This window comes from Tupaia chinensis, unplaced genomic scaffold (assembly GCF_000334495.1).
Source record: "Tupaia chinensis unplaced genomic scaffold, TupChi_1.0 Scaffold141943_1, whole genome shotgun sequence".
NCBI lineage: Eukaryota > Metazoa > Chordata > Mammalia > Scandentia > Tupaiidae > Tupaia > Tupaia belangeri.
The window spans coordinates 968,793-993,218 of NW_006201797.1; the positions used below are offsets into that span (position 1 = coordinate 968,793).

The following is a 24,426-nucleotide window of genomic DNA, read 5'->3' on the forward strand; positions in this document are numbered from 1 at the left end:
TTCCCCAGCATGATATGCACCTCAGTCCAGCCCAGTTGAGAATACTATACACGTCCTCATCGACAGATAATAAACCATATCTGTGTCCCACAAATGCTTTACCTCTCTACTGTTTTCCTGAAATTTCCTTTCCTATGCTCTTCCCCTCCCACACTCTCCTGATATGCTGCTGTTTTTCTTGAATAAATGATCCTGGAGGTGTTGCAAACCTTTGTTAATTTCCGGAGTTATGAAAAAGTTATCTTGACATTTTTATCAGTATTGCCATTGTTTTTAAGGAGGAAGAGATTTTTGAGGGTTCTCTCTGTGCTGTTCCAGAAGTGATTTCTATCATATTGTTTTAAGAGCACTCTTTAAAGATCAAATAGGGGTGCAGCCAGGGTGGCATGTGTTGCTAAGGCCCTGATCTATAGGCTGAGACCACGTGGGAGATTGGGTTCAATCCCCTGCCGGGGCATGGGCTGGGCTTGGCGGTGTGTGCCTGTAATCCTAGTGACTTGGGAGGCTGATGCAGGAGTTGCCCAACGTGAGACTGGCCTGGGCAACATAGCAACACCCTGCCTGGAAAAGAGCCAGGATTGGCGGTCTATGGTCCTGGCTACTTGGGAGGCTAAGGATGGATTGTCACAGCAAGATCCTGTCTTAAGGAAAAAAATAAAAATTGTATAGAGAAAAGCCATGGGAAGGAACTATTTCCTGAAATAGTGATCCAAGGGAACTTTGAAGAAAGATAAGATGATGATACTGTGTTACAAATAATTTTAAAAAATTGCTTAAAAATGTTTTAAATATATAATGTGTATGTTTATTAATATGAATTATTTTATTATGCATATACAATTATTTAGCATAAAATACACATAGGATTGTATTCTAGAGGGAGTTTGCTTAAGGTTAGCAGCTTTGGGGATTTGCAATGAATGGAAAGGTGAGAAGAGGTCACTGGTCTCAGAAGTTCTTTTTTCACTTTGTGTTTCAGGTGTACAGAGCCAGTGGGCCAGATGGAGCCGCTGGCAGAGGCCAGAGGATCCACCTGCAGTTATGGGACACAGCAGGGCAAGAGAGGTATGGAATCTTCGGTTACATGCTCCTACTGAAGAAAGGAAAAGAAAAAAGAAAAAAAAAAACAAACCAGCTACACTCTCACCCAGTAACCTGAGCAGGAAAAAGCCCGCTGATTAGTCGGTTTGCTCCTGGATAAGAGAGGCTGCCACATTAGTAGGAAATTTATGAGTCTGGGATGATAACAGCAGCTTTATTCCATACACGATCAAAGGAAAGATGAATCTCTTTCCAAATGGATAGTCTTAGTTTGATTTTTTTTTCTTCATCTTAAAGAATTGCACGTTTTTCTCCATTTCTTTTGCTATTTACTTGACCATGAGAAAGCTGCAAAATCACCTTGTTATTACTCGATTGTTAAAACCCAGTGAGAAATCTGGTTAAATTAATTCGTGTAGCCAGAGGGTTACTTGACCAAAACAAGCCACATGAAACGTTGATAGAAAATTGCTTTTAGTTAGCTACAGCTTCTGTTTTTCTTCTCAAAGACACCTTTAAAGAGTTTGTTTTGTTTCATTTTTAAAAACTGTTTGTTATGGAGACCTTCAAACATATACCCAAGTGGAGAGGATGGTATCTTGAACTTGTGCTCGGTACTCAGTTTCAGCAGTTATCAAATTGTGGCTGCTATTATTCCCTGTGTCTCCCTTCCTGCTTCTCACCCCTCAGCTTCTGTAGTCTTTGGAAAGAAATCCCAGACATTTTTTTTTTTTCATAATTAGTTTGGTATTTATCTCTAAGTGATAAGACCTTTTGTCTTTATGAAAACACTGGTTAAAAATACTTGGGAAAAACCTCACAGTGCTGATGAGATGACAGGTTTATCCCAATATTCTTGTCCTCAGTCTAGCCCGTCAGTTACAAGCTTTGCATGGAGGCAAAGTGACAGGAAGGTCATTGTTAGGGGGAAAGAGAGGAGGCGGCAGACTAAAGCTGGACGGTTTATTTCTTTATTGCAAAGTTAGTGCTGTTGGAAGCCAGAGCACCGAGAAGGGATAGGGCCTGAGTCAATACTATTCCACCCCAAAGCCAAGTAAGTGCTTATCGGAGATAAGAGATTTCTGTAGAGACCCACATGCAGAGGCCATGGGACGTACCGGCACAGCATATCCAGCTTTCACAGAAGGAAAACGTACACAGCAAGCACCGCTGCTTCTGACCTGATTAACTCAGCTGTGCAATCAGACCTCGGGTGCCGCTAAGATCACGAGGTCCTTCTCGCCACGCCTGTCCGGCCGGCTTAGTGTTCAAGTCGCAAGGTCTGCTAACCCGTAAGCGTGTGGAAGAGGCAAGGAACCGCCCTGTACACTTTGGATACCTTCATTGATCGTTATTGAAATGTGCAAGGGGCTGAGGGCATTGCTGGTCGGTTGATATTTCAGGAATGGGGCCGGGGTTAGGTGACCATCCTGCTTTCCCGTTCCCAGGTTCCGGAGCTTGACAACTGCCTTCTTCAGAGACGCCATGGGTTTTCTTCTGCTTTTTGATGTAACAAATGAGCAAAGTTTCCTCAATGTCCGAAACTGGATAAGTAAGTGTTACTCCCTGCCTCCCACTCTCCACCCCTGAAGCGGAATTCCCACGCGCTCTCCTGTTGTACACTGTTTGGGAGGAACTCCTAGTGCAATTTGCTGTTTAAAGGGGCAGGGTGTTTACTTGAGGTGCAAAGATAACTGGAATATCCCGTTTTTCCCAGCAATACTATTTCCGACTTATTAGGTGCTTCCTGTGCTCAGGAGCAAAGCGGCACTATAATCTAACGAGTAATCTTCTAATGCATGTGTCCCACGGGGGGACTCTTGTCGTTATTTTAGACAGGGGTCTTCATAAAATTTATGGAGGGACCAGATCTGTGGCACAGCAGTAATGGGCTCCAGGGAAATCTCACATGGTGACTATGGTTCAAATCCTCGGCCAGGGGAAACCTGCTTGGCACACATGCCAGTGCTCAGAAGCCAACAGGATGGAGGGACTAGAGAAAGGGGACCAGGGTGTGGCCAGAGCCTGAGGCAGGGTGCTCTCTCTCATGTACACACACCTGCTTTATCACGAATCAAGGAAAAAAGCTCATAGAAAATGTAGACTCTGAGAATCAAATACATGGATTGCAAACTTTTTTTCCACTAAGATGAACTCGTACGTTAATTTCATTTTTGCCGTGAATATTTTTTTGAGAGATTTTTGCTACAGGGCACGTGCGCTCTCCAGAGAGGCAGAGAGAGACAGAGAGACAGAAAGCGAGAAATCACCCCCCACAGGGGATGGCCATGCCACAATCCCTTCTCCTCCATTCTCCTCTTGGGATCTTAGGCATGCATGCACATGCACCCAGCATGAATTTAAGCCGCTGGGTCTGGGACTCGAACCGCAATCGACTACATGGGAGTCCAGTGACATAGCCATTACGCTAACTGCTGGTCCCTGTCATGAATATTTTGAAGCCCCTCATAGATGAGGAATTAGAAGCTCGGAAAAGTGAAATCTCCGGGTGTTTGTTTGCCGTTGTGTGCTCTCTCTCCTTCTGCCATCTCTGCGGTTAAATAGACCCCAGCCCTAGCTCTGTCCTTTCTGTGCTCAGAGGCCCCTTCTCTGCCTTTAGAGTCAGATCATCTGCCAGGAGGACTTTGTATGGACAGTTCTGTTACTGCATGGCGGAAGCGGCCCGAGCTCAATAAACATCAGCCTTCATGTTGTCTCGTTGGAGAGATTCTTTTTTTTTTTTTTCCCCCACTTTTATCTACATTTATTTTACGCTGACTATTCTTCATTCTCATGCTGTACGTTTTTGTTTCCTCAGTTTTTTCTGGGCTATCTTTTTCTTCGTGCAACTTCCTCTTCTGGTTTAGGTACAATTTGCTCCTCGTCAGTGAGGATCATCTCCACGTGGCAGGGCAGCTCACGTCTGGGTTAATCTCCCCACGAGTTTCTGTACACACGACGGAGCAGCTTGGGTGCCTTGTTCACCTGAGTGTGCTCAATGACCAGAGAATCCACATCTGACCCCTACGTTCAGCTTTACTCTCTGCATTTTTAAGCAGGTGCAGCAAAAACTCAGCACTCTTTTTGGGCCACTGACCTTGTGCCCAGCCCCACTGTTTAGCCTGGGCACATCTACCAACTCCGCCATTGTAATGACGGAATGGCACACACGGCTCCTGTAAAGTGACATCCTTCAGATACTTGGTGGCTTTTCGGAATGCATACCCTTGATGGCCTGGGCGGTTTCATGAATGTTTTTAAAGTGAACAGGAAGATTTGAACCTCTTGATTTGCATGACTTTGTGGAGTTCTCTGGGTCAAGTGAATAGCCAACCATTTTCAAAGATCACCTCAGGCGGCTTAGGAAAAGAGGAAGAGCTCTTCAGAGATTCTAGCCTCCTAAATGATTGGGTAATTGCTACTTAGAATCCTGCCACTTGACCAGATTACACCATCCAGATACACAGTTTCCTTCTTGGGTAATTTTAGTGTAACCCTAGAGAATCTTACAGAAGGCGGTGATATTAAATTCTTCACATCTAAATCTTTAAAGCACTTATCTAAGAACATCTACTATGAAAAAGTACTCAGTATTTTAAGATTATGAAAGGAAAACTAGCCATAGTGTCCATAGCACAAACACCTTATTTTAAAAATGAGCTACTGGGAACCAGCAGTTAGCATAATGGCTATGTCACTGGACTCCCACGTAGACAACCGCGGTTCGCATCCCGGACCTGGTGACTTAAAACTCACGCCGGGCACGTGTGCGTGCCCAAGATCCCGAGAGGAGAATGGAGGAGAAGGGATTGCGGTGTGACCATCCTCCCTGGGGGTGATTTCTCGCTTTCTGTCTCTATGTCTCTCTCTGTCTGTCTGGCGAGCGCACGCGCCCTATAGCGAAAACCGCTAAAAAAAAAAAAATTGGAGGGGGAGAATATAGCTAATTTATGTAGTGAGTTGTCAAAGTGTGTTCACATACGGTATATCCGATTGTCACAATCACTCTGTGCGGACATTCCTGTAGACATTGTGTCCTTATTTTAAAATGAGGACACTCAGCCTTAAAGAGTAGTAGATTTATTCAAGGGTGTGAGCGTTTGACTTTCAGTTCAGTGGCCTTTTGCAAGGCTGCCCTTGGTTAGAGGCCTGGCTGAGCCGCATACCTCCCTTCCCTCCCACCCCGTTCCCTCCCCTCACAGCTGAACCTAACCCTGTATCCTTAGCCCTTGCTTAGCCTCCTCTCCTTTGTATCAGCAGGACAACTTCTGTTTTCTTTGAAAGGTTTTTGCCATAAGGCTTGTATGCTCACCAGAGAGAGACAGAGAGAAGGAAAGTGAGAAATCACCCACCTGGGGGATGGCCTTACCACAATCCCTTCTCTTCCATTCTCCTCTCGGGATTTTGGGCACGTGCATGTACCTGGCATGATTTCCAAGCCATTGGATCCAGGACTTGAATCACAGTTGTCCATGTGAGAGTCCAGCACCTTAACCACTACAGCACCTGCTGATCCTAAGTTCTGGTTCTCCCTCCCCACCAAGAGAATTATTGATTTAATTTAAAAAATTACTATTAATATTATTTTTAAAATGTGCTACTGGGCATGTGTGCTCACCAGAGAGAGACAGAGAGAGGGAGAGGGAAAGTGAGAAAGCAAGTTGCTTGGTCTAGGGCTCAAACCATGGTTGGCTGTGTGGGAATCCAGCACCTCAACCACCACACCACCTGCTGGTCCCAGTTCTGAGCATTTTTTAAACTCATTTTATAAGCCACTAGAGATGGCTCATAGAATCTTTTTTTGTTTGTTTGTTTTTAAGGTTTTGCCATAGGGCACATGCTCTTGCTGGAGAAAGAGCCGGGGTAGGGGTGGGGTGGGGGCAGCGAGAAATCACCTCCCAGGAGAGACGGCCATGTTGTAGTCTCTTCTCGTCCATTCTCCTCTTAGGATTTTGGGTATGCACATACATGCACCTGGCATGATTTTTAAGCTGCCAGATAAGGACTCGAACCACAGTTGGTCACGTGGGAATCTAGCGCCTTAACCACCACACCACCTTCTGGCTCCAGAGATTGCTCATAGAATCTTAGCTTCGGAAGATAATTGACCCATTTGCTTTACACAGTAGAAATTGAAAATCTAAGACGTTAGATAAATCTGGTTCATCTGGGCTTTATAGCTAGATATCAAAATTATTGGGAATTATGTGTAAGAATGTGTTTTGTTTTGTTAGAATAAAGGAATTATTATTGCCCAGTTAGGCATGGCAAACTTGTATGTGTTAAAGATTTCATCATTTCAATGAAAAGTATTCTCCCTGTTCCACCTTCCCTTTAAGTTAAATGATCAAATGTCCAATGAGGTATTAATATCAAATCTTCTTTTTAATTTTTAATTATGAGCATATGCATACAAAGAAAGGGGCACCTCTGACAGGGGTTTTTCAAGCCATGATACCTTTTCTGAATCTCTCACTCCTTAGGATCCCTGATGCCCAGCCTGTTTTCAAGTCAGCCAGGGGATCCAAACCCATGGTTGAACATATCATTTCCAGCTTTGCAGGGCACTTGTATTACCACTGTGCCACAGAAACGGGGCCTCCAATCTTAACTAGCAATAGAAATTTGGTAGTTATCTTGGGGACCTGTAGTTGGCATAATGGCTATGTTGCTGGACTCCCATGTAGTAGACTGCGGTTCAAGTCCTGGACCTGCTGGCTTAAACTCACGCCGGGCGCGTGTGCATGCGTGCCCAAGATCCTGAGAGAAGAATGGAGGAGAAGGGATTGTGGTGTGGCCATCCCCCGGGGGGTAATTTCTCGCTTTCTGTCTCTTTGTCTCTGTCTTTTTGGTGAGCACACACACCCTATAGCAAAACCTCTCCAAAAAAAAAAGAAAGAAAGAAAGAAAAAAATTTGTTAGTTACCTGTACATTTCTTTTTTCTGTTAGTATTTTGAATAGGATAGGGATCATTCACTCCTCATTTTTGTTAAACTCTCACATGTGTATGGCATCAAGGTCGAACTGAGAAAGCATTGCACTAAGGACGTGGTTGACTCCTGGCCCTGACTGGCTGGGAGAGGACAGCCATGTGTACCCTCCCTTTGCTCTTTGCAGACTCTCGGTCTTGACTCTGAGTCTCTCCGTGCCCTCTTGGGAAGAGCACTGCAGGTGAAATGCGAGGCCCTTCAGTTTAGGAGACCGAGCGGTGAGCTGGGCTCCTGGGCCTGGGTGGCAATCTGAAGGGTAAAGGGGAGTGCGCTGGACTCCCATGTAGTAGACTGCGGTTCAAGTCCTGGACCTGCTGGCTTAAACTCACGCCGGGCGCGTGTGCATGCGTGCCCAAGATCCTGAGAGAAGAATGGAGGAGAAGGGATTGTGGTGTGGCCATCCCCCGGGGGGTAATTTCTCGCTTTCTGTCTCTTTGTCTCTGTCTTTTTGGTGAGCACACACACCCTATAGCAAAACCTCTCCAAAAAAAAAAGAAAGAAAGAAAGAAAAAAATTTGTTAGTTACCTGTACATTTCTTTTTTCTGTTAGTATTTTGAATAGGATAGGGATCATTCACTCCTCATTTTTGTTAAACTCTCACATGTGTATGGCATCAAGGTCGAACTGAGAAAGCATTGCACTAAGGACGTGGTTGACTCCTGGCCCTGACTGGCTGGGAGAGGACAGCCATGTGTACCCTCCCTTTGCTCTTTGCAGACTCTCGGTCTTGACTCTGAGTCTCTCCGTGCCCTCTTGGGAAGAGCACTGCAGGTGAAATGCGAGGCCCTTCAGTTTAGGAGACCGAGCGGTGAGCTGGGCTCCTGGGCCTGGGTGGCAATCTGAAGGGTAAAGGGGAGTGCTGGGTTCGCTCCCTGTCTCCTGGAGTTCCGAGGTCTAAGCATCATCCCTCCCCTGGGGTCTGCCTGCTTTCTAAGGGAACTTTAAAGTAGTCTCCATTTCTAAATTTTCCTCTATAGCCTCACATTGATGGTGCACGAGTCCAAAAGTATGTATTTTATGTATTTTTGCTTCTCTATTTTCATTCCTATTCTTCCTTCTATGTGAAATGCCAGTTCTACCTCCATCCCTATTTTTAAAAAGCAAGTAGATTTCTGCTTATTTTATTTTTTGGAGAGTTTTTCTTTTTCCCTATGGGGTACATGTGCTTGCTCAAAAGACAGAGACAGAGAGACAGAAAGTGAGAAATCACCCGCCGGGGGGAGGGGTGGCCACTCTGCAATCCCTTCTCCTCCATTCTCCTCTCAGGATCTTGGGCACACACAAGTGCCTGGCATGTTTAAGCCACCAGGTCTGGGACCCGAACTGCAGTCGACTACATGGGAGTCCAGAGATGTAATCACTATGCCAACTGGTGGTCCCCCTGCTTATTCTTTTCTAATACTATCTTTTTAAAGAATTATTTATTTTATTTTATTAATTATTATTATTCTTCAACTTGACCAAAGAGAGACAGAGAGAAAGAGAGAGAAGGAGTGTGAGAAAGCAAGCCATCAGGTCCAGGACTTGAACTGCAGTTGGCCATGTGGAAGTCCAGTGCCTTAACCACCATGCCACCTGCTGGCCCTTCTGCTTATTCTTTAAAACCTGGCAGAAAAATGGAAAATGGCCTCTCTGAAAATTTCAGTGACAAATTAGGTTTTTTTCCACCTTCTAATTCCTGGTAGCTTTTCCTTAACACACACAACCTCCAGTTGCGCAGTGCTTTTTCCTAGTGAGATTTTAAAGTAACTGGTTAGTTTACTTTTCATAATTAGTATGTGGAAAAAAGACTGAAAAAGAAAACAAAACAATCCCTGATAGTCACACTTCCTATATTTCCCAGAATAAACATATTAACCTTTATTATTGATAAAACTTACAGTTTTCTTTTTTATCCAGTTTTTGCTATAGGGCACATGCACTCTCTGGGGAGACAGAGAGAGAGAGAGAAAGTGAGAAATCACCGACAGCAGGGATGGCTACACTGCAGTCCCTTTTCCTCCATTCTCCTTTTGGGATTTGGGACATGTGCACACACACATACACACACACACACCTGGTGTGATTTTCAAGGTGCCAGGTCTGGGACCAGAACCGTGGACTCAGTCATGTGGGAATCCAGTGCCTTAACTTCCACACCACCTGCTGGCCCATACTTACGGTTCTTATAAATGCTTTAATTCAGCAGTCCCAACGTTTTTGGCCTAGGGACTGGTTTCATGGAAGCTCATTTTCCACAGACTGGAGTGTTGGGAATGGTTTCTGGATGATTTAAGCTCATTACATTCATTGTGCTCTCTATTTGTATTACATTATAATAATAATGACCGGTTCGGCCTGTGGCATGGAGGTTGGGACCCCCTGATTTAATATATTTGCTTAGTGGTTCTAGAGTGCGTGTGCATCTGAATCACCAGAGGGCTGGTTAAACTACAAACCTCCGGTCCCAACTCCAGAACTCCAGCCTTCTTGATTCAGAAGTGTACATCTGGGCATCTGGGGTGGGACCTGAGAATTTATATTTCTTTTCTTTTCTTTTTTTCTTTTCTTTTTTTTATGAGAGGTTTTTGCTATAGGGCACATGTGCTTGCCAGACAGACAGAGAGAGACAGAGAGACATGAAGCGAGAAATTACCACCTGGGGGGTTGGCCACGTCACAATCCTTCTCCTCCATTCTCCTCTCGGGATCTTGGGCACACATGCACAAGCACCCAGATTGAGTTTTAAGCCACCGGGTCCGGGACGCAAACTGTGGTCGACTACATAGCCATTATGCTAACTGCTGGTGCCAAGAATTTTTATTTCTTTTTTTAAAAGAATTATTTATTTTATTTTATTTATTCATTCATTTTATTTTAATTTGACCAGAGAGAGACACAGAGTGAGAGAGAGGGAAAGTAAGAAAGCAAGCCACCAGGTCCGGGACTCAAACCGTGGTTGACCATGTGGGAGTGTCCAGCACCTTAACCACTACTCCGCCTGCTGGTCCCAAGAATTTTTATTTCTATTGAATCACAAAAGAGCTTCACTAAGCTAAATACTTAATCTCCCAAAGGAGGAAAATAAAGTCGTATTTCTTATTTACCATTCCGCAGAATGAAATTAAAGTAGCCCACACTTTCACATTAAGACAGATGTCACAGCGTAGGGCCTAATTTATCTTTTATCATGGTTAACCAGAAGAGAGTTGACAATTTAGTTTCTCATTATGAAGCGGTGTTGATCATCCCTCATCAGGAGAAAGGCGAGCATTTACTGGGCGTCCACACTGGTACCCTGCGGTAGCGGACACTCTTTTGCCTGAAGGAGCAAGTTGGGCAACAAAGTCTCCCAGGCAAGGCTGAACTGTGCAATGTTTTCAGTAAAGTGTGCCCTTCCTTTCCTCTGGGTCACTGCACATGCTGTTCCCACACTCCAGAATATCCTCCAAAATCCACCCTCACGACTTGCTTCATGGTTTCCTCTACCATAAGACCTTTCTGGTTTCAAAAGTGGCTCTGTGTCCTGTTACCACCACACATACCTGGGGTTTGGGCTATGAGTCTGGACCTGGGGCCCATTGTGTCTATAACTGAGTCCTGGCTCTGCCATTTACTGGCTTTATGACGCTCAGTTTGCCACAATTTCTGTCTATAAGCGGTCATAATAATAGTACTTATTTCAAATGGGTCAAGGTAAGAATTAAATGAGTTAATTCAGAGACTCTCCAGGTAAGTCATCACCTGGCAAGCACACGTGCCCTATAGTGAGAAAACCTCTCCAAAAAAACAAAAACAAAAACAAAAACAACAAAAAAAGCATAGAGTTGGACTGGGGCCAGCAGGTGGTATGCTGGTTAAAGATTCTGGATCCCCATGTGGCCAACTAAGGTTCAAATTTTGAACCTGGTGGCTTGCTTTGTCGCTTTCCCTTTCTCTCTCTGTCTCTCTCTGGTTAAATTAAAAATAAAAATAATAATAACAAATGGAATTAAATAAATAATTTTTTGGGGGAGAAGTTTTTGCTATAGGGCGCGTGCGCTTGCCAGAAAGACAGAGAGAGACAGAGAGACAGAAAGTCAGAAATCACCCCCCAGGGGGGATGGCCACGCCACAATCCCTTCTCCCCCTTTCTCCTCTCAGGATCCTGTTCATGCATACACATGTGCCCGGAGTGTTTTAAGCCACCGGATCCGGGACTCACACCGGATTCGGGACTCAAACCGCGGTCAACTACATGGGAGTCCAATGACATAGCCATTACGCTACCTGCTGGTCCCATAGATAAATAATTCTGAAAAAAAAAAAGAGTTGGACTGACCCTAAGGGAGCTGGAACCCACATGATGGACTGCACAGTTCAAATCCTGACCCTGGTGGCTTGAGAAACATGCTGGTGTCTGTGCATGTATGCCCGGAATGCCAAAAGAGGGGAGAGATAAAAGAGAAGGGATTGCAGCATGACCATCTGCCATCGGGGGACAGGGGATGCTTTCTCCCTTCGCCCCGTCTCTCTTTTTGGCAAGCACGTGTGCACCCTAAGTCAGGTGTTCTGTGCGGGTGTGCACACATGTGGGTGCTCACACTTGGGAGAGTTAGCACATTCTTCCATAACTCTCCTTTAAAAAAAAAAATTGTGAGAAGGCACATATACTTGCCAGAGAAAGAGACAAAAAGAGGAAGAGAGAGAGAGAGAGAGAGAAATGGAGCATGACCATGCCACACTCCCCTTCCCTCCACTTCCTCATCTTGTCAGGATATGGGACTTGCATGCACACGACCTGGTGCCTCTCATGCCATCAAGCTGGACTGAGTCTGTGGTTGGCCACGTGGGATTTACCACCCAATTCGTGGTGATTAACCAGCGCCCTCAGAGCCAGCCCGCTGTGACTCTCTCATATAAACAAACTGGGGTGTATCCTTGAGGACAGGAGTCATTTCATAGTTCTTCTTATCCACTCAGTTTTTTTTTTTTTTTGGAGAGGTTTTCACTGTAGGGCGCGTGCGCTCGCCAGACAGACAGAGAGAGACATAGAGACAGAAAGTGAGAAATCACCCCCCAGGGGGGATGGTCACGCCGTAATCCCTTCTCCTCCATTCTCCTCTTGGGATCTTGGGTATGCACGCACACGCACCCGGTGTGAGTTTTAAGCCACCGGGTTCGGAACGTGAACCGTGGTCGACTACGTGGGTGTCCAGCAACATAGCCATTACACTAACTGCTGGATCCTTCCACTCAGTTTTAAAAAATTTTTTTAAATTTAATTTTATTTATTATCATCATTATTATTTTTAAAAATTTGCTGTAGGGTATGTACGCTCACCAGGGAGAGGGGGTGGAGAGATTGAAAGAAAGTGAGGAAGCAAGCCTCCAGGTCTGGGACTTGAACTGCTATCGGCCATGTGGGAGTCCAGCGTCTTAACCACCACACCATCTGCTGGCCCTTCCATTCAGATGTATGGATTACTGGTGCTTTTGAAAGCATTATATCACTTCCTTATATCTTCATATACATTTATCATTTCAAAACAATTGTGCATGTATTTTCTGTTGATCCTATGCTTATCGTATGATTTCCCAACATTAAACTTTCTTGTCTTATATTAACAGGCCAGCTACAAATGCATGCATATTGTGAAAACCCAGATATAGTGCTCTGTGGAAATAAGAGTGATCTGGAAGACCAGAGAGTAGTAAAAGAGGAGGAAGCCAGAGGACTTGCAGAGAAATATGGGTGAGTATTTTTGTGGAGAAATCTAGAGAAAATATTCTCAATATAAACATTAGTGTGTTAATGGGTGATGAAAAAGGAAAAAAGGGAAAAATTAAAGGAGAAAAAAAAACCAAACTCAACTCTAGGCCTTAGGAGGTGTCAGCTCCCTACTTTTTTTCTGTCACTATCTTATGATAGAGGGGGGCCATGGAAGAAAGTGTGGGTGAAATACTCCTTTAGTGGTTTGGTCCCATTTTCTCAATCTTTTGGCATTTGTAGAAAGATTTGAATGTGAATGCACTAACTTTGTTAGTGCACGATGCAAAAGGAGGCTCCTCGGATAAGGAAATCCTTTATGTGTAGCCAGGAAATTTCAAAGCCAGTTCATGTACCCTGTGGGGATCTCTAGCATATGAGACAGCCTTACGGGGTATTCCAGATCAGGAACTGGCTTTGAAATTTCTACTATGGGAGAAGAGCATGCAACCCCTTTGGTTTAGGCCATGTTTTGGTAGTGAAAGGTCAGAAATCACTGTTTCCCTCCTTGAGCTCTGTGCATAGGGTCATAGTAGCAGTAGCATGAATTGAACATGAAAGAAGGGGTCAGCTGCTGCTTATAGAGGATTAAACCTGTACCAAGGAATTGGAGCTTTGCTTTTTTTCTATCTTTAATACAATGATAATTCAAATGTCAATTCAAACCCTATTAAGGGTGGGAGACAGAAGGCCAGCAGGTGGCATGAAGATTAAGGTGCTGGATCCCACATGGTTGACTGCCCTGTTCAAGTCCCAGATGCGGTGGCTTGAAAATGATGATGGGCGTGTGTGCATGTGTGCGCCAAATCCCAAGAGAGTGAGAAGAAGGGATTGCAGTGTGGCCATCCCCCAGGGGTGATTTCTCACGTTCTCTCTCCTGGAAGGCACATGTGTACTATAGCAAAAACTAGGGGGGGAAAAAAAGTGGGAGGCAGCAAGCGAGGTGGAGAAGGAGGAGCAGGGGAGATAGAAATAGCGTGAAGGGTGGGAAGGGATGTCACCCAGCAGTGGCCTTGGCGGTCAGGCAGAATCCGAGGAGGCCAGGGGACAGCTTTTCCTTTTCACTGTGACTGCCGCTTTGCTCTTTCTTGGGCTGACGAAGGCTCAGAATGCATTCAAGGATAAGGTTTCTGTTGGGAAGGATGTGGAAGGAGAGGCTGGCCAGGTGAGGAGCCCGACCCCAAAGGGCTTTGCATACAGGTGAGGAGATTTACTCTATCCTTGGGGGACAGGGAATTGCTGAAAAAACCTTTGAGCATGGGGAGTAGCAGTGGCATAATGGTTACATTGCTGGACTCCCACTTAGTTGAGTGCGGTTTGAGTCCCAGACCCGGCAGCTTAAAACTCACACCAGGCACATGTGTGTGCCCAAGATCCCAAGATGATAATGGAGTAGAAGGGATGAGAAGGGATTGTGGTGTGGCCATCCCCATTGGGGGGAGGGGTGATTTCTCGCTCTCTGTCTCTCTGTCTTTCATTTTCTCTCCAGAGAGTGCACATACCTTGTAGCAAAAATCTCTCAAAAAACAACAACAATAAAAAACCTTTGAGCATGGAGCGATGTTATGCATACGTTTCCAGGTCAGTTTGGGGGCTTGTAGATAGGATGAAATGGGGGGAGGAAAGACCAGAGACAGGGAGATTGCACTGAGCCATGAGGTGAGTAGTGGCTGGGTTTTGTCGTCAGAAAAGTCATGACATATTTTTTCTATTCCAATAGAAAAGGAAAAGGAGGACCAGCTGGTGGCATGGCAGTTAAGCAGGTAGACCCCACGTGACCGGCTGTCAAGTCTGAGTTCCAGACCTGTGGCTTGTGAAACAAGCTGGGCAGGTATAGGTGTGTCCAAAATCCCGAAAGGAGGGAGAAATGGGAAAGAGATTCTGGTGTGACCATCCCCCATGGTGGGTGCTTTCTTACTCTCTCTGCCCCGTAGTGAGTGCATAAACCCTCTAGCAAATGGAAAGGAAAAGGAGAGGTAAATTAGAGAAAATACACAAGGTGGGAAAGAACAAGATTTCTTCCCCTTAACGCTATCAACTATGCTGTGCTACTCTGGCAGGATTTGCGGTTGGATGCTGTTTCTCCGTGTTAGAGACCCCTCGGGGGAGGGGGCGTTTGGCACATACGTAGTGTCTGGGCCTCATCACCATGCTTATTTATTTATTTATTTATTTATTTTTGTAGAGGTTTTTACTATAGGGCATGTGCACTTGCCAGAAAGACAGAGAGAGACAGAGAGACAGAAAGCAAGAAATCACCCCTCCAGGGGGATGGTCACGCCGCAATCCCTTCTCCTCTATTCTCCTCTCGGGATCTTGGGCATGCACGCTCATGCGCCTGGTATGAGTTTAAGCCTCTGGGTCCTGGGCTCGAACCGTAGTTCGCTACATGGGAGTTCAGTGACATACCCATTATGCTAACTGCTGGTCCCACCAACACACTTTTGACATAATTGGTCTGGAAGTGTTTGTAAGCCTGGGTTCAGTTAAAAAAAAAAACTTTTCCTATACATGAGGGATCCACTACAGGGATTTGGTCTTATGCCGCTGTGGACCTGGCTCTGCGATCTCTGTAGGGGTCGTTGTGTCTGATGGTCATGCTCGGAGTCCACAGCACAGGAGGACAGGGGGGAAGGATGGTAAAAAGTCAGAACCGTCTGGACCCACAATGACAGACTGAAACCCACGTCAGTTCTTGTTGCCTCTGCTCTCCGTGGTGTGGGCGTCCTGCGAAAGCCGGAGTCCTTCCTCATGGGCCTGGCCACATGCAGCCCCAGCACGCTGCAAAGCTGAGGGAGGCCTGCCTGCTGGTGTGTGCCAACGAGCTGAGCTAGCAGATGAGCCTCAGGGCTGTGAGGCGGCTGCTGCTTCACCTCTGTCCTCCAGATCTCTCCGAAGTCTCGGTCATGGCCCACTCTAGCCAGAAAGGGAATTCTGGGAAATGCTGTTTGGCCTCACCAAGTGGACGTATTACAAAGCAGGGAGGGCCTTGGCATTGGGTCTGCTCCCTCCTCCATGAGAGGCACTCCTCTGATGGAGTGGTCAAGAAACAGCGAGAGATCAAAGGCTACAGAGAGTCCTGAAGCCTCGCAGCTGAGAGCTGTGCTGCAAGCGGACAGGAGGGAGTACGCGATGAAGCACTGGAAACCAAGGGTATAGACCACGCTTTTGAGAAGTGTCAATAAAAAAACAGCTGGGCAGTTGGTGGAGTTAGCAAGTCAAGCCAGTGTACTTTCAAGTACTGGGGAGAGAGTCGGGCTGACTTCTTTCTCCCCCGGGTGTCTTTGGCCCTTTTCTTGCTCTGTTCCGGTTCTCGGTTCTCCGCAGTTGGCCTGGTGGCGGAGAGCCTCGCACTGCCTCCTGTCACATCCAGCAGGAACGTGGGGCCCGTCTTCCTCTGCACCCAGCTCACAGTGGCCGAGGAGTGTTGCACAGTGAGGGACTCCATCTGGAGTTTTTGAGTTGAGTTAAAATGAGAAGAGAAGGGATTAACAGATAAGAATCATTGAATCCCTTGGAAAGAGGGGGCGAGGGGTAGGGACAGTCCTGCTATAGTTTAAGAAGCACGAGGGTCCTTCTGTAGAACGTTTGGCATTTTCAGAGGAAGATGTGATGAGGTAATTTGGTTCACACGCGTTTCACAAACGTGGCATATCATCATGTAGTTATTTGTATGGAAATCTGGTTTCATCCTTAGTTACAACATTCTCATTGACTGCTCATGCCCTAAGGGACTGCGGTGGTCAGTTTATGTGACAAGAGTACACAGGCTGCAGCTATGGCCTGCCTTCAAACCACGTGTGTGTCGTCTGATAAGTAAACAAACTTTGGTTCCTATGGTGCAGTCTCACATTCCCAGCTCAGAGCACCGTAGCACTGGTTCACAGCGCTTCTCTGGAATGTACATTCATTCGGAAAGTGAAGGACTGTGTGTCAGAGCCACTCTGCAGGCCTGCGGTCTGTGAGTGCTGGGATGAGGATCCGGGAGTGAGGCCTCCCTGCAGCAGCCGCACACGGGAGGGGAGAATTGTAGGCACGATGGCGAAGGGCACAAGACAACTGTAGTAGTCGCAGAGTCTATCTACCCTTAATTCCCGATGCAGTTTGAGGTCTTTGGTCACTTCCTAACAAAACAAAACGATGCCTAGTAAACCAGCTGAGTTTTCCTAGAACAAGCACCAGACCATGCGTTCCAGTCAGTTATACCGAGTGATGTTGTAATGAAGTCAGAGGAGAGAGAAAAACAAAGGCCTGCTCACGCTTGTTCTGCCAGCCTCAGTGATGACAGGTCACGCTGTTGCTGAAACACGTTTTTTTTTAAAAGGGTTTTTGCCATAGGGTGCGTGTGCTCACCAGAGAGAGACAGAGAGAAAGACAGAGACAGAGACAGACACAGACAGTACGAGAGAAAGTGAGAAATCACTCCCTAAGGAAAATGGCCATGCCACAATCCCTTCTCCTCCATTCTCTTGGGATTTGGGGCACTCTCACACACGTGCTAGGTGTGATGTTCAAGTAGCTGGGTCCAGGTCTCAAACTGTGGTCAGCCATGTGGGAGTCCAGCACCTTAACCACCACGCCACCTGATGGCCCTTGAAACATTTTAAAATAGCTACAAAGTCAGCGACACATGTTAGAAAGCAAGATGAAGTGTTGGTGATATTCCTCTTTCAGCTGACATCTTAGATCTCCAAGTCCGACGTGCGTCAGAATCAGGAACACTTGCTCCCACGCGGTCTGATTTAGGAGGGCTGTGATGAAGCCCCTAGGTGGACGTTTCCCACTGTTTCCCAGACTCTGTAGCTGCTGTGTTCAGGACAGCACTTTGAGGACACTGGTGTCAGTGCTAAGTCGCTGTTACGTGTGCCTGCTGGCAGGCATTTTCTTCAACAGGTGGGCACGTGAGCAGGTATTTTCCTTGGGCAAACATTGTTTACGTGCAGAGAATAAACCAGTTGTTTATTTACCTCACTCATGAGCAAAGAAAGTGTGCCCAATGACATCGCTGGAAAATCCATGCGAAAGAGAGGCAGATTGTTTTCTGGCATAGAAACTACATCATAACTACGTCAAGATACAGATATCTTAGTGAAAAACTACAAATGATACTGCCTCTCTCTCTCTCTTTTATTTATTTATTTTTTTTTTAGTTTTTTGCTATAGGGCGCATGCACTCGCCAAAGAGACAGAGAGAGACTGAAAGCCAGAAAGCCAGAAATCACCCTCCAGGGGGGATGGCCACGCCGCAATCCCCTCTCCTCCATTCTCCTCTCGGGATCTTGGGCACACATGCACACGCGCCCGGCGTGAATTTAAGCCACCGGGTCTGGGACTCGAACTGCGGTCGACCACATGGGAGTCCAGCGATATAGCCATTACGTCAACTGCTGGTCCCAATACTGTCTCTCTTATGATTTGAAGATATTTATCATTTTGTTCACTTATTTTTATATTTTAAAACCTGTAATTAATCAGTATTTTTGAAGCACACCAGAATTAGTTGTCTGCATGTGGCCATTTATAGACTAATGTAATTAGCAGTATAGAACTTTTTACCTCTGGCGAGTCTGCTCCATTACTTAGTGCTACTTTAGCACCACCATGTGGACAGAAAGAACATAGCAGTCTTCCTACAGTTGAACAGGGGACAATGGATCTTGAATTTAAGCTCAGATTATTAAACGTTTGCCTAATAATTCTTTATAAGAATTACTAATTTTATTTTATTACTATTATTATTATTTAATTTTTCTATAGAGCATATATGCTCACTAGAGAGAAAAAGAGAGAGAGAGAAAGAAAGCTACCAGTTCTGGGACTTGAGCCATGGGGGAGTTCAACGCCTTAACCACCATGCCACCTATGGCCCCTTTTAGGAAAAACAGTTTTTTTAAGAGAGATTTTTGCTATAGGGGATGTGCACTTGCTGGAGAGACAGAGAGAGACAGAAAGTGAGATATCACCTCCCCCTTCTCCGGGGGGATGGCCATGCCATAATCCCTTCTCCTCCATTCTCCTCTTGGGATTTTGGATAAGCACACACACGTGCCTGGCATGAGTTCCAAGTCGCTTGATCCAGGACTCGAACTGCCCGTCAACTATGTGGAAGTCCAGCAACGTAACTATTATGCCATCTGCTGGTCCCAGTTTTTTTTTTTTTTTTTTTTCATTTTTAAAGAAAAGTGAAGAAAACCTATTATTGGTATGTACTGAGTACTGTGGAGTGCTAAGTTTGTGCTGAGCACTGGACTTGTATTATTTCATTTCCTCCTGACCAAGCTCCCATGGACCACTGTTACTCACCTTTACAGAGATGGGGGAAGAGGGTCCAGAGCTGAAGTAGGGCTATGAGTAGCTGGCTCTGAAACTCAGAATCCTGTTTGTTTGCTCGCTTATAAAGAATTGAATAGAGAACCCAAATGAAGATTTATCTTGCATTTTAAGACAGAAACTCTAAGGATTACTGAGGAAAGGGTGAGTTATTTATTTACGTAGATTTTATTTTATAATTTCTTATTTGCTTTTAATTGTACATCTTTGTGGAGTACAATATGTTTTTTTAAAGCATGCATGTAATGTGTGATTATTAAATCCAGGATCTTATGATATTCATCATTTTTTTAAAGAACTTTTTAAAAATTTAACTTATTTATTTATTTTTTAACTTGACCAGAGAGGAATAGAGAGAGAGCACAAGGGGAGGGGGGAGCGCAGTGAGAAAGCAAGCTGCCAGGGTCATGTGGGGGACCAGCACCCTTAACCACCACGCTGGCCCCTGTATTCATCATCTCAAACAAAGAACATCACTTTATATTGTGCATCTTTGATTTTTGTAGAACTCGAAGAATCTTAAGAGGTATACTCTATTCTCTCTTTTCTCTTTACTTCTTCCCTTGGCCCCAGACTGAGAGATTTTTATACTGCTTTAATATGTGCATAATATATTTAATAAAAATAGCCTGAGAAAGTAGCTTATATTTTTTTAAAAAATGAAAATCATGAAGATATGGGCATAAAAATATTTCTAACTCAGGGCTGGCCCCATGGCCTAGTGCTTAAGGGAGTGGGATCCTACATGGCCGAGAGCAGTTCAAGTCCCAGCCGGCAGGTGCTTGCATGCCTGAAATTCTGACGGGTGGGTAAATGGAGAAGGGGTTGCACCAGGACTATATCTTTTTGGGGGTGCCTCTCCACCCCCCTCCACCACCACTTCTCTGTGTTTATGTGGTGACTCATGTACCCTCTGGCAATTTAAAAAATATTTTTTCCCTGACTCTATCCACTAGACTTTCTATGGCTTCATGACAAGCTGAATCATTCAACTGTCAAATGTAGACAGCTTTCTGTCTCTGGGACATGATTTTCTTATGGAAGGAGAGTCTTAATTTAGAGTCTTCGCTGTGATCTCATGTAGTTTGCTTTTCTTCTGGAAGCTCTAACAGCTGAGAGTGGAGTGGGGTGAACTGTAGCATTAATTTATTCCTGTACATACAAAAAGCAGATTGCTCTAATTGTTCAGAAGACTCTGATGAAAAAAATCTAAAAATCTTTTCTTTTTTGTCTTTTTTTTAAAGGGATTTTTGCCTCAGGGCATGTGCACTTGCCAGAGAGAGAGACAGAAAGAGACAGTGAGAGGGAAAATGAGAAATCACTTCCCAGGGGGATGGCCACACCACAATCTCTTTTCTTCCATTCTTCTCCCAGGATCTCTTGGGTGCGCGTGTGTGCACCCCCCCCACCACCACACACACGCCTGGCGTGATTTTCAAGCCACCAGGTCCAGGACTTCAAACTGCTGGGTCTGGGACTCAAACTCTGTTGTCAACCATGGGAGATTCAGCACCTTAACCACCACACCACCTATTGGCCAGATGTGTTCTGAGTTTTAAACAACAAAATTATAAATAGATTGATTGTAACCTAACCCATTTCTGTGTTAGAAATAAACATTTATCAAGTGTTTACTATGTTTCAGTTTCTGGTCTAAGTGTGCTGGGGTCTAGCCTTGGCGGGTGGGGGTGGGTTGACTCGTGGGAAGAAGGCAGCGCAGGAAAGGAAGATTAAGGCCTTGGTGCCATTTATATGCACGTCTTGAGTCAGACACTCCCCAGAGATTGCTTTTTGTGGTGTGACAATTGCTTGGAATTATTGTGCCTTTTTATTGAAAATGTGATATATGTAAGTAAATGGGTGAGGGGCTACGTGTTTTGATTATTAGTTTATAAAGTTTTAACAATAGAGAACATAGATTTTTATTTAGGGTTGGATTAAGAGTGGGTCTATTGCAGTTTTGCAATTGTTTGTTTGATGTAGGTGTCTTTATGGAATACAGTTTTGGGAAAGCAGTTTTAGCAAGAAGAGATAATTATTAGTCGATGTGGTGGCAGCCATTTTGTGATTATTGAGCACAATGCTGAGAATAGAAAATTTTAAGTATAGATATTAGCTTTTATGGATTTTAATAAAGAATGATATTTACATAATTTTATAGGGATTTAAAACTTAATTTAAGGAATCCTAATATATTTTAAAGGGGTGAAACTATTGTTTATTTGGTAAGGGCAGGGACAGTTTTTTTAACTGGCGGTAAAGTGACTAACAGGTTAATGAAGAATTTTAAGGTGGGTTTGTGGCATATTTAAGCATTCTGTTGTGCCTGTGGCACTGCTGTTATATATTTTGTTAGATCATTAGCTACTGTGGGGCAGGAGTGTCCTGGGCCAGTTTTGGCCTAAAAGGTTATTTTTAAGCTTATGTTAAATGTATTTTGAAGGGCATTTTAAAGGTCAAGAAGATTTTTGCCTAGATATGACTTTAGCACACCCTCTATTGTGACCGCAGGGATGAAGCATTGGAATTAACAGTAGGTGGTCAAGGCAAAGGGGAGGGGTCAGGGGACTTTTGACAAATCTTAAGTAGTATATTAGGGAGTCAGAGGGAAGTCACTTTTCAGTAAGGCTACTGCAGTCTCTGGAGCATACAATGAGCGGCCTTGCCAACATGCTGAGTCGACTCAAGCTTTGCTCATAGGTCAGGGGGCTTACAGCAGCAGCCTTGCCAACGTGCTGAGCCGACTAAAGCTGTACTCAAGGGTCAAAGCCTCGGAACAGATTTTGCGGCCCCACTGGGTCGAACTCCTCCATAAGTGCTTTCTGTACTAGTTTTTTTAACCTTTACAAGAAGTTACTGATATTATTTGGTGTCACACATGAGGCCCAGAGGGTAATAGCTTGAAAAAATGTAGCACTGGAATTGAACTCATGCAGCCTGGATTATTCAGGCTGTGGCTCATCACCAGTGCCTGGTACTGTCTGTGGCCTCCGCCCTTGGGTTTTATAGTTTTCAAAGTACTTGCAAGCACGTTTTCTCATTTAGGAAGTAGGCAGTTTTGGAAGTCAGTGTTCCTTTAGCTCACACCGAGAGGACGTCTCCTGACGTGAACACGAGGTAGGACGGTATGGGAGTACCCGGGGGGAGAACAGGAACGTGCAGTCCAGGCCTTTTCGTACCACAGCCCTGCTTGAAGGAAGGTTTTGGATGGCACAGTGGAACCTCCTTTCTGCTCTCCCAGATTGCAGTTCCACCGACCACCTCAGAGGAAACCGCCGTGTCCACTTCCTGTGCAGATACTGTTGGTTGTCTAGACAACATCCCTCCCTCGTTCCTTTTCTTCTTCACAGAATCCTAATTTTCTTTAGATATCTACTCTACTTCAAGAGGGCCTGTTATTTAGGAGAGGCAGGTACCAACCCCAGCCTCAGGGCGACTGACGGGTATAAGCCAATTATGCGGCACCACCTCTCTCTCTCTCTCTCTCTAAATGGAGGTTTTGGCCATAGGGGTGCACACACCTATCAGAGAGACTGAGAGCTAGTGAAAGGGAAAGTGAGAAATCACCCCCTGGGGGGCTGACCACAATGTAATCCCTTTTCCTCCATTCTCTTGGGATTTTAGGTAAGCACACACACACCCAGGGTGATTTTCAAGTCACCAGGTTTGAGCCTCAAACCACTGTTTGCCGTGTGGGAGTCCAGTGCCTTAGTCGTCATGCCACCTGCCGGCCCTGGTACCATGTCTCTTTCCAGAGCTTAGTTTCGGCATTGATATGTGACACCATTTTGATCAATGAGATGGGAGAGGAAGCCTCGTTGAGGTTGTCCCTTCTGAGAGAGATGAACACAGGAAGAGAGAGTCTTTTTTTTTTATTTTTAAGTTTTTTTTTGCCATGGGATATGCACACTTGCTAGAGAGCACTGACAAAGACAGAGAGGAGGAAAGTGAGGAATCACTGCCTGGGGGGCATGGCCACACCACAATCCTGTCTCCTCCATTCTCATCTGGGAGTTTTAGACACAAGCGAACATGTACCCAGTACCCCCAGGTCCAGGGCTTGACCTGTGGTCAGCCACGTGGGAGTCCAGTACCTTAACTACCATGCCACCTTCTGGCCCTGAGAGAATCTCTTCTTCCTCAGCAGTTTCTTGTGTTGAGGTGTGATGCCTGGAATGGTGTAGCCATTAAGGAGTCAGACTGTGACAAAACTGACAGGCTGAGGATGGCAGGACAGAAAGATTGCAGCCTCAGGAACCAGCAGTTAGCGTAATGGCTATGTTGCTGGACTCCCACGTAGTTGACAGCGGTTCACGTCCCGGACCCGGTGGCTTAAAACTCACGCCGGGTGCGTGTGCGTGTGTACCCAAGATCTCAAGAGGAGAATGGAGGAGAAGGGATTGCGACATGACCATCCCCTCTGGGGGGTGATTTCTCACTTTCTGTCCCTATGTCTCTCTCTGTCTGGCGAGCGCACATGCCCTATAGCGAAAACCTCTCCGAAAAAAAAAAAAAAGAGAGAGAAAAGAAAGATTGCAGCCTCTCGGGCCTTCGTTTGTGTTTTCAGCCACTAAATTAGTCAATATAAGAAGCTCTGTATTTGGGGACTCATTTTGCAATATAATAAATTTGTATTTTATACCAATATGGACTATAACTCTCTGTAACTTTTAGTTGAAAAGCATTGCAAATGACCTATTTCTAGCCCAAGAAGTTGTATATCTATGATAGAGGTATGGTTTTTTATAATGAAGTATGATTATTTTGTGTTCTTTACACAAAGTATCTCATATCACATAAATTGTTTTTTATTCAATATTTAGTTTAGGGGCTCTGGGCCATGTTACTACATCGTAAGTATTGTGTGAAAACCGCACGGCTCCCTTGTCCAGGTACTCGTGGATGGGCATGTAGGTTAGAGTTTTCACTGTTGCAGCAGTACCGCAGTCACTGTCCTGGAGGTAATGCCGTGTGTGCAGACTGACCATTTCTCCAAGCCTGTGCTGTCCAGTACAATAGCCATGAGCCAAATATAGCGATCAGAATCAAAATGCATTCAAATAAAAAATTTGGGTCCTTGGGTGCATTAGCTCTGTTTTCAGTGCTCAGTAGTTACATGTGGCTGCTGGTTACCGTGTGAGACAGCGTAGACACGGAACGGACCGTTCTGCTGTTGGGGTGGGTTCTGCACGCAGCACGGCTGTGGGACATAGCACGGCTGTGGGACAGCGCTTCCCAATAGCTCCCACCACGCGGCTCGCACAGAAAAGGGTATTTGTCCCGCTCGCCCACAGACCCTGACAAAGTTGCTCAAGGTTGGAGGAGACCGGTTCAG

At 45.3% G+C, this 24,426-nt stretch overlaps 1 protein-coding gene across 1 annotated transcript in view; it reads left to right on the forward strand.

The window, feature by feature from the left end:
- The window catches only part of RAB27A (RAB27A, member RAS oncogene family), a 37,576-nt gene that overhangs the window by 8,499 nt on the left and 4,651 nt on the right, over positions 1 to 24,426 (forward strand). The window contains 3 exon segments of the mRNA XM_006163292.3: positions 980 to 1,065; positions 2,490 to 2,593; positions 12,623 to 12,746. Of these exon segments, the coding sequence (XP_006163354.1) occupies positions 980 to 1,065; positions 2,490 to 2,593; positions 12,623 to 12,746 (314 nt within the window).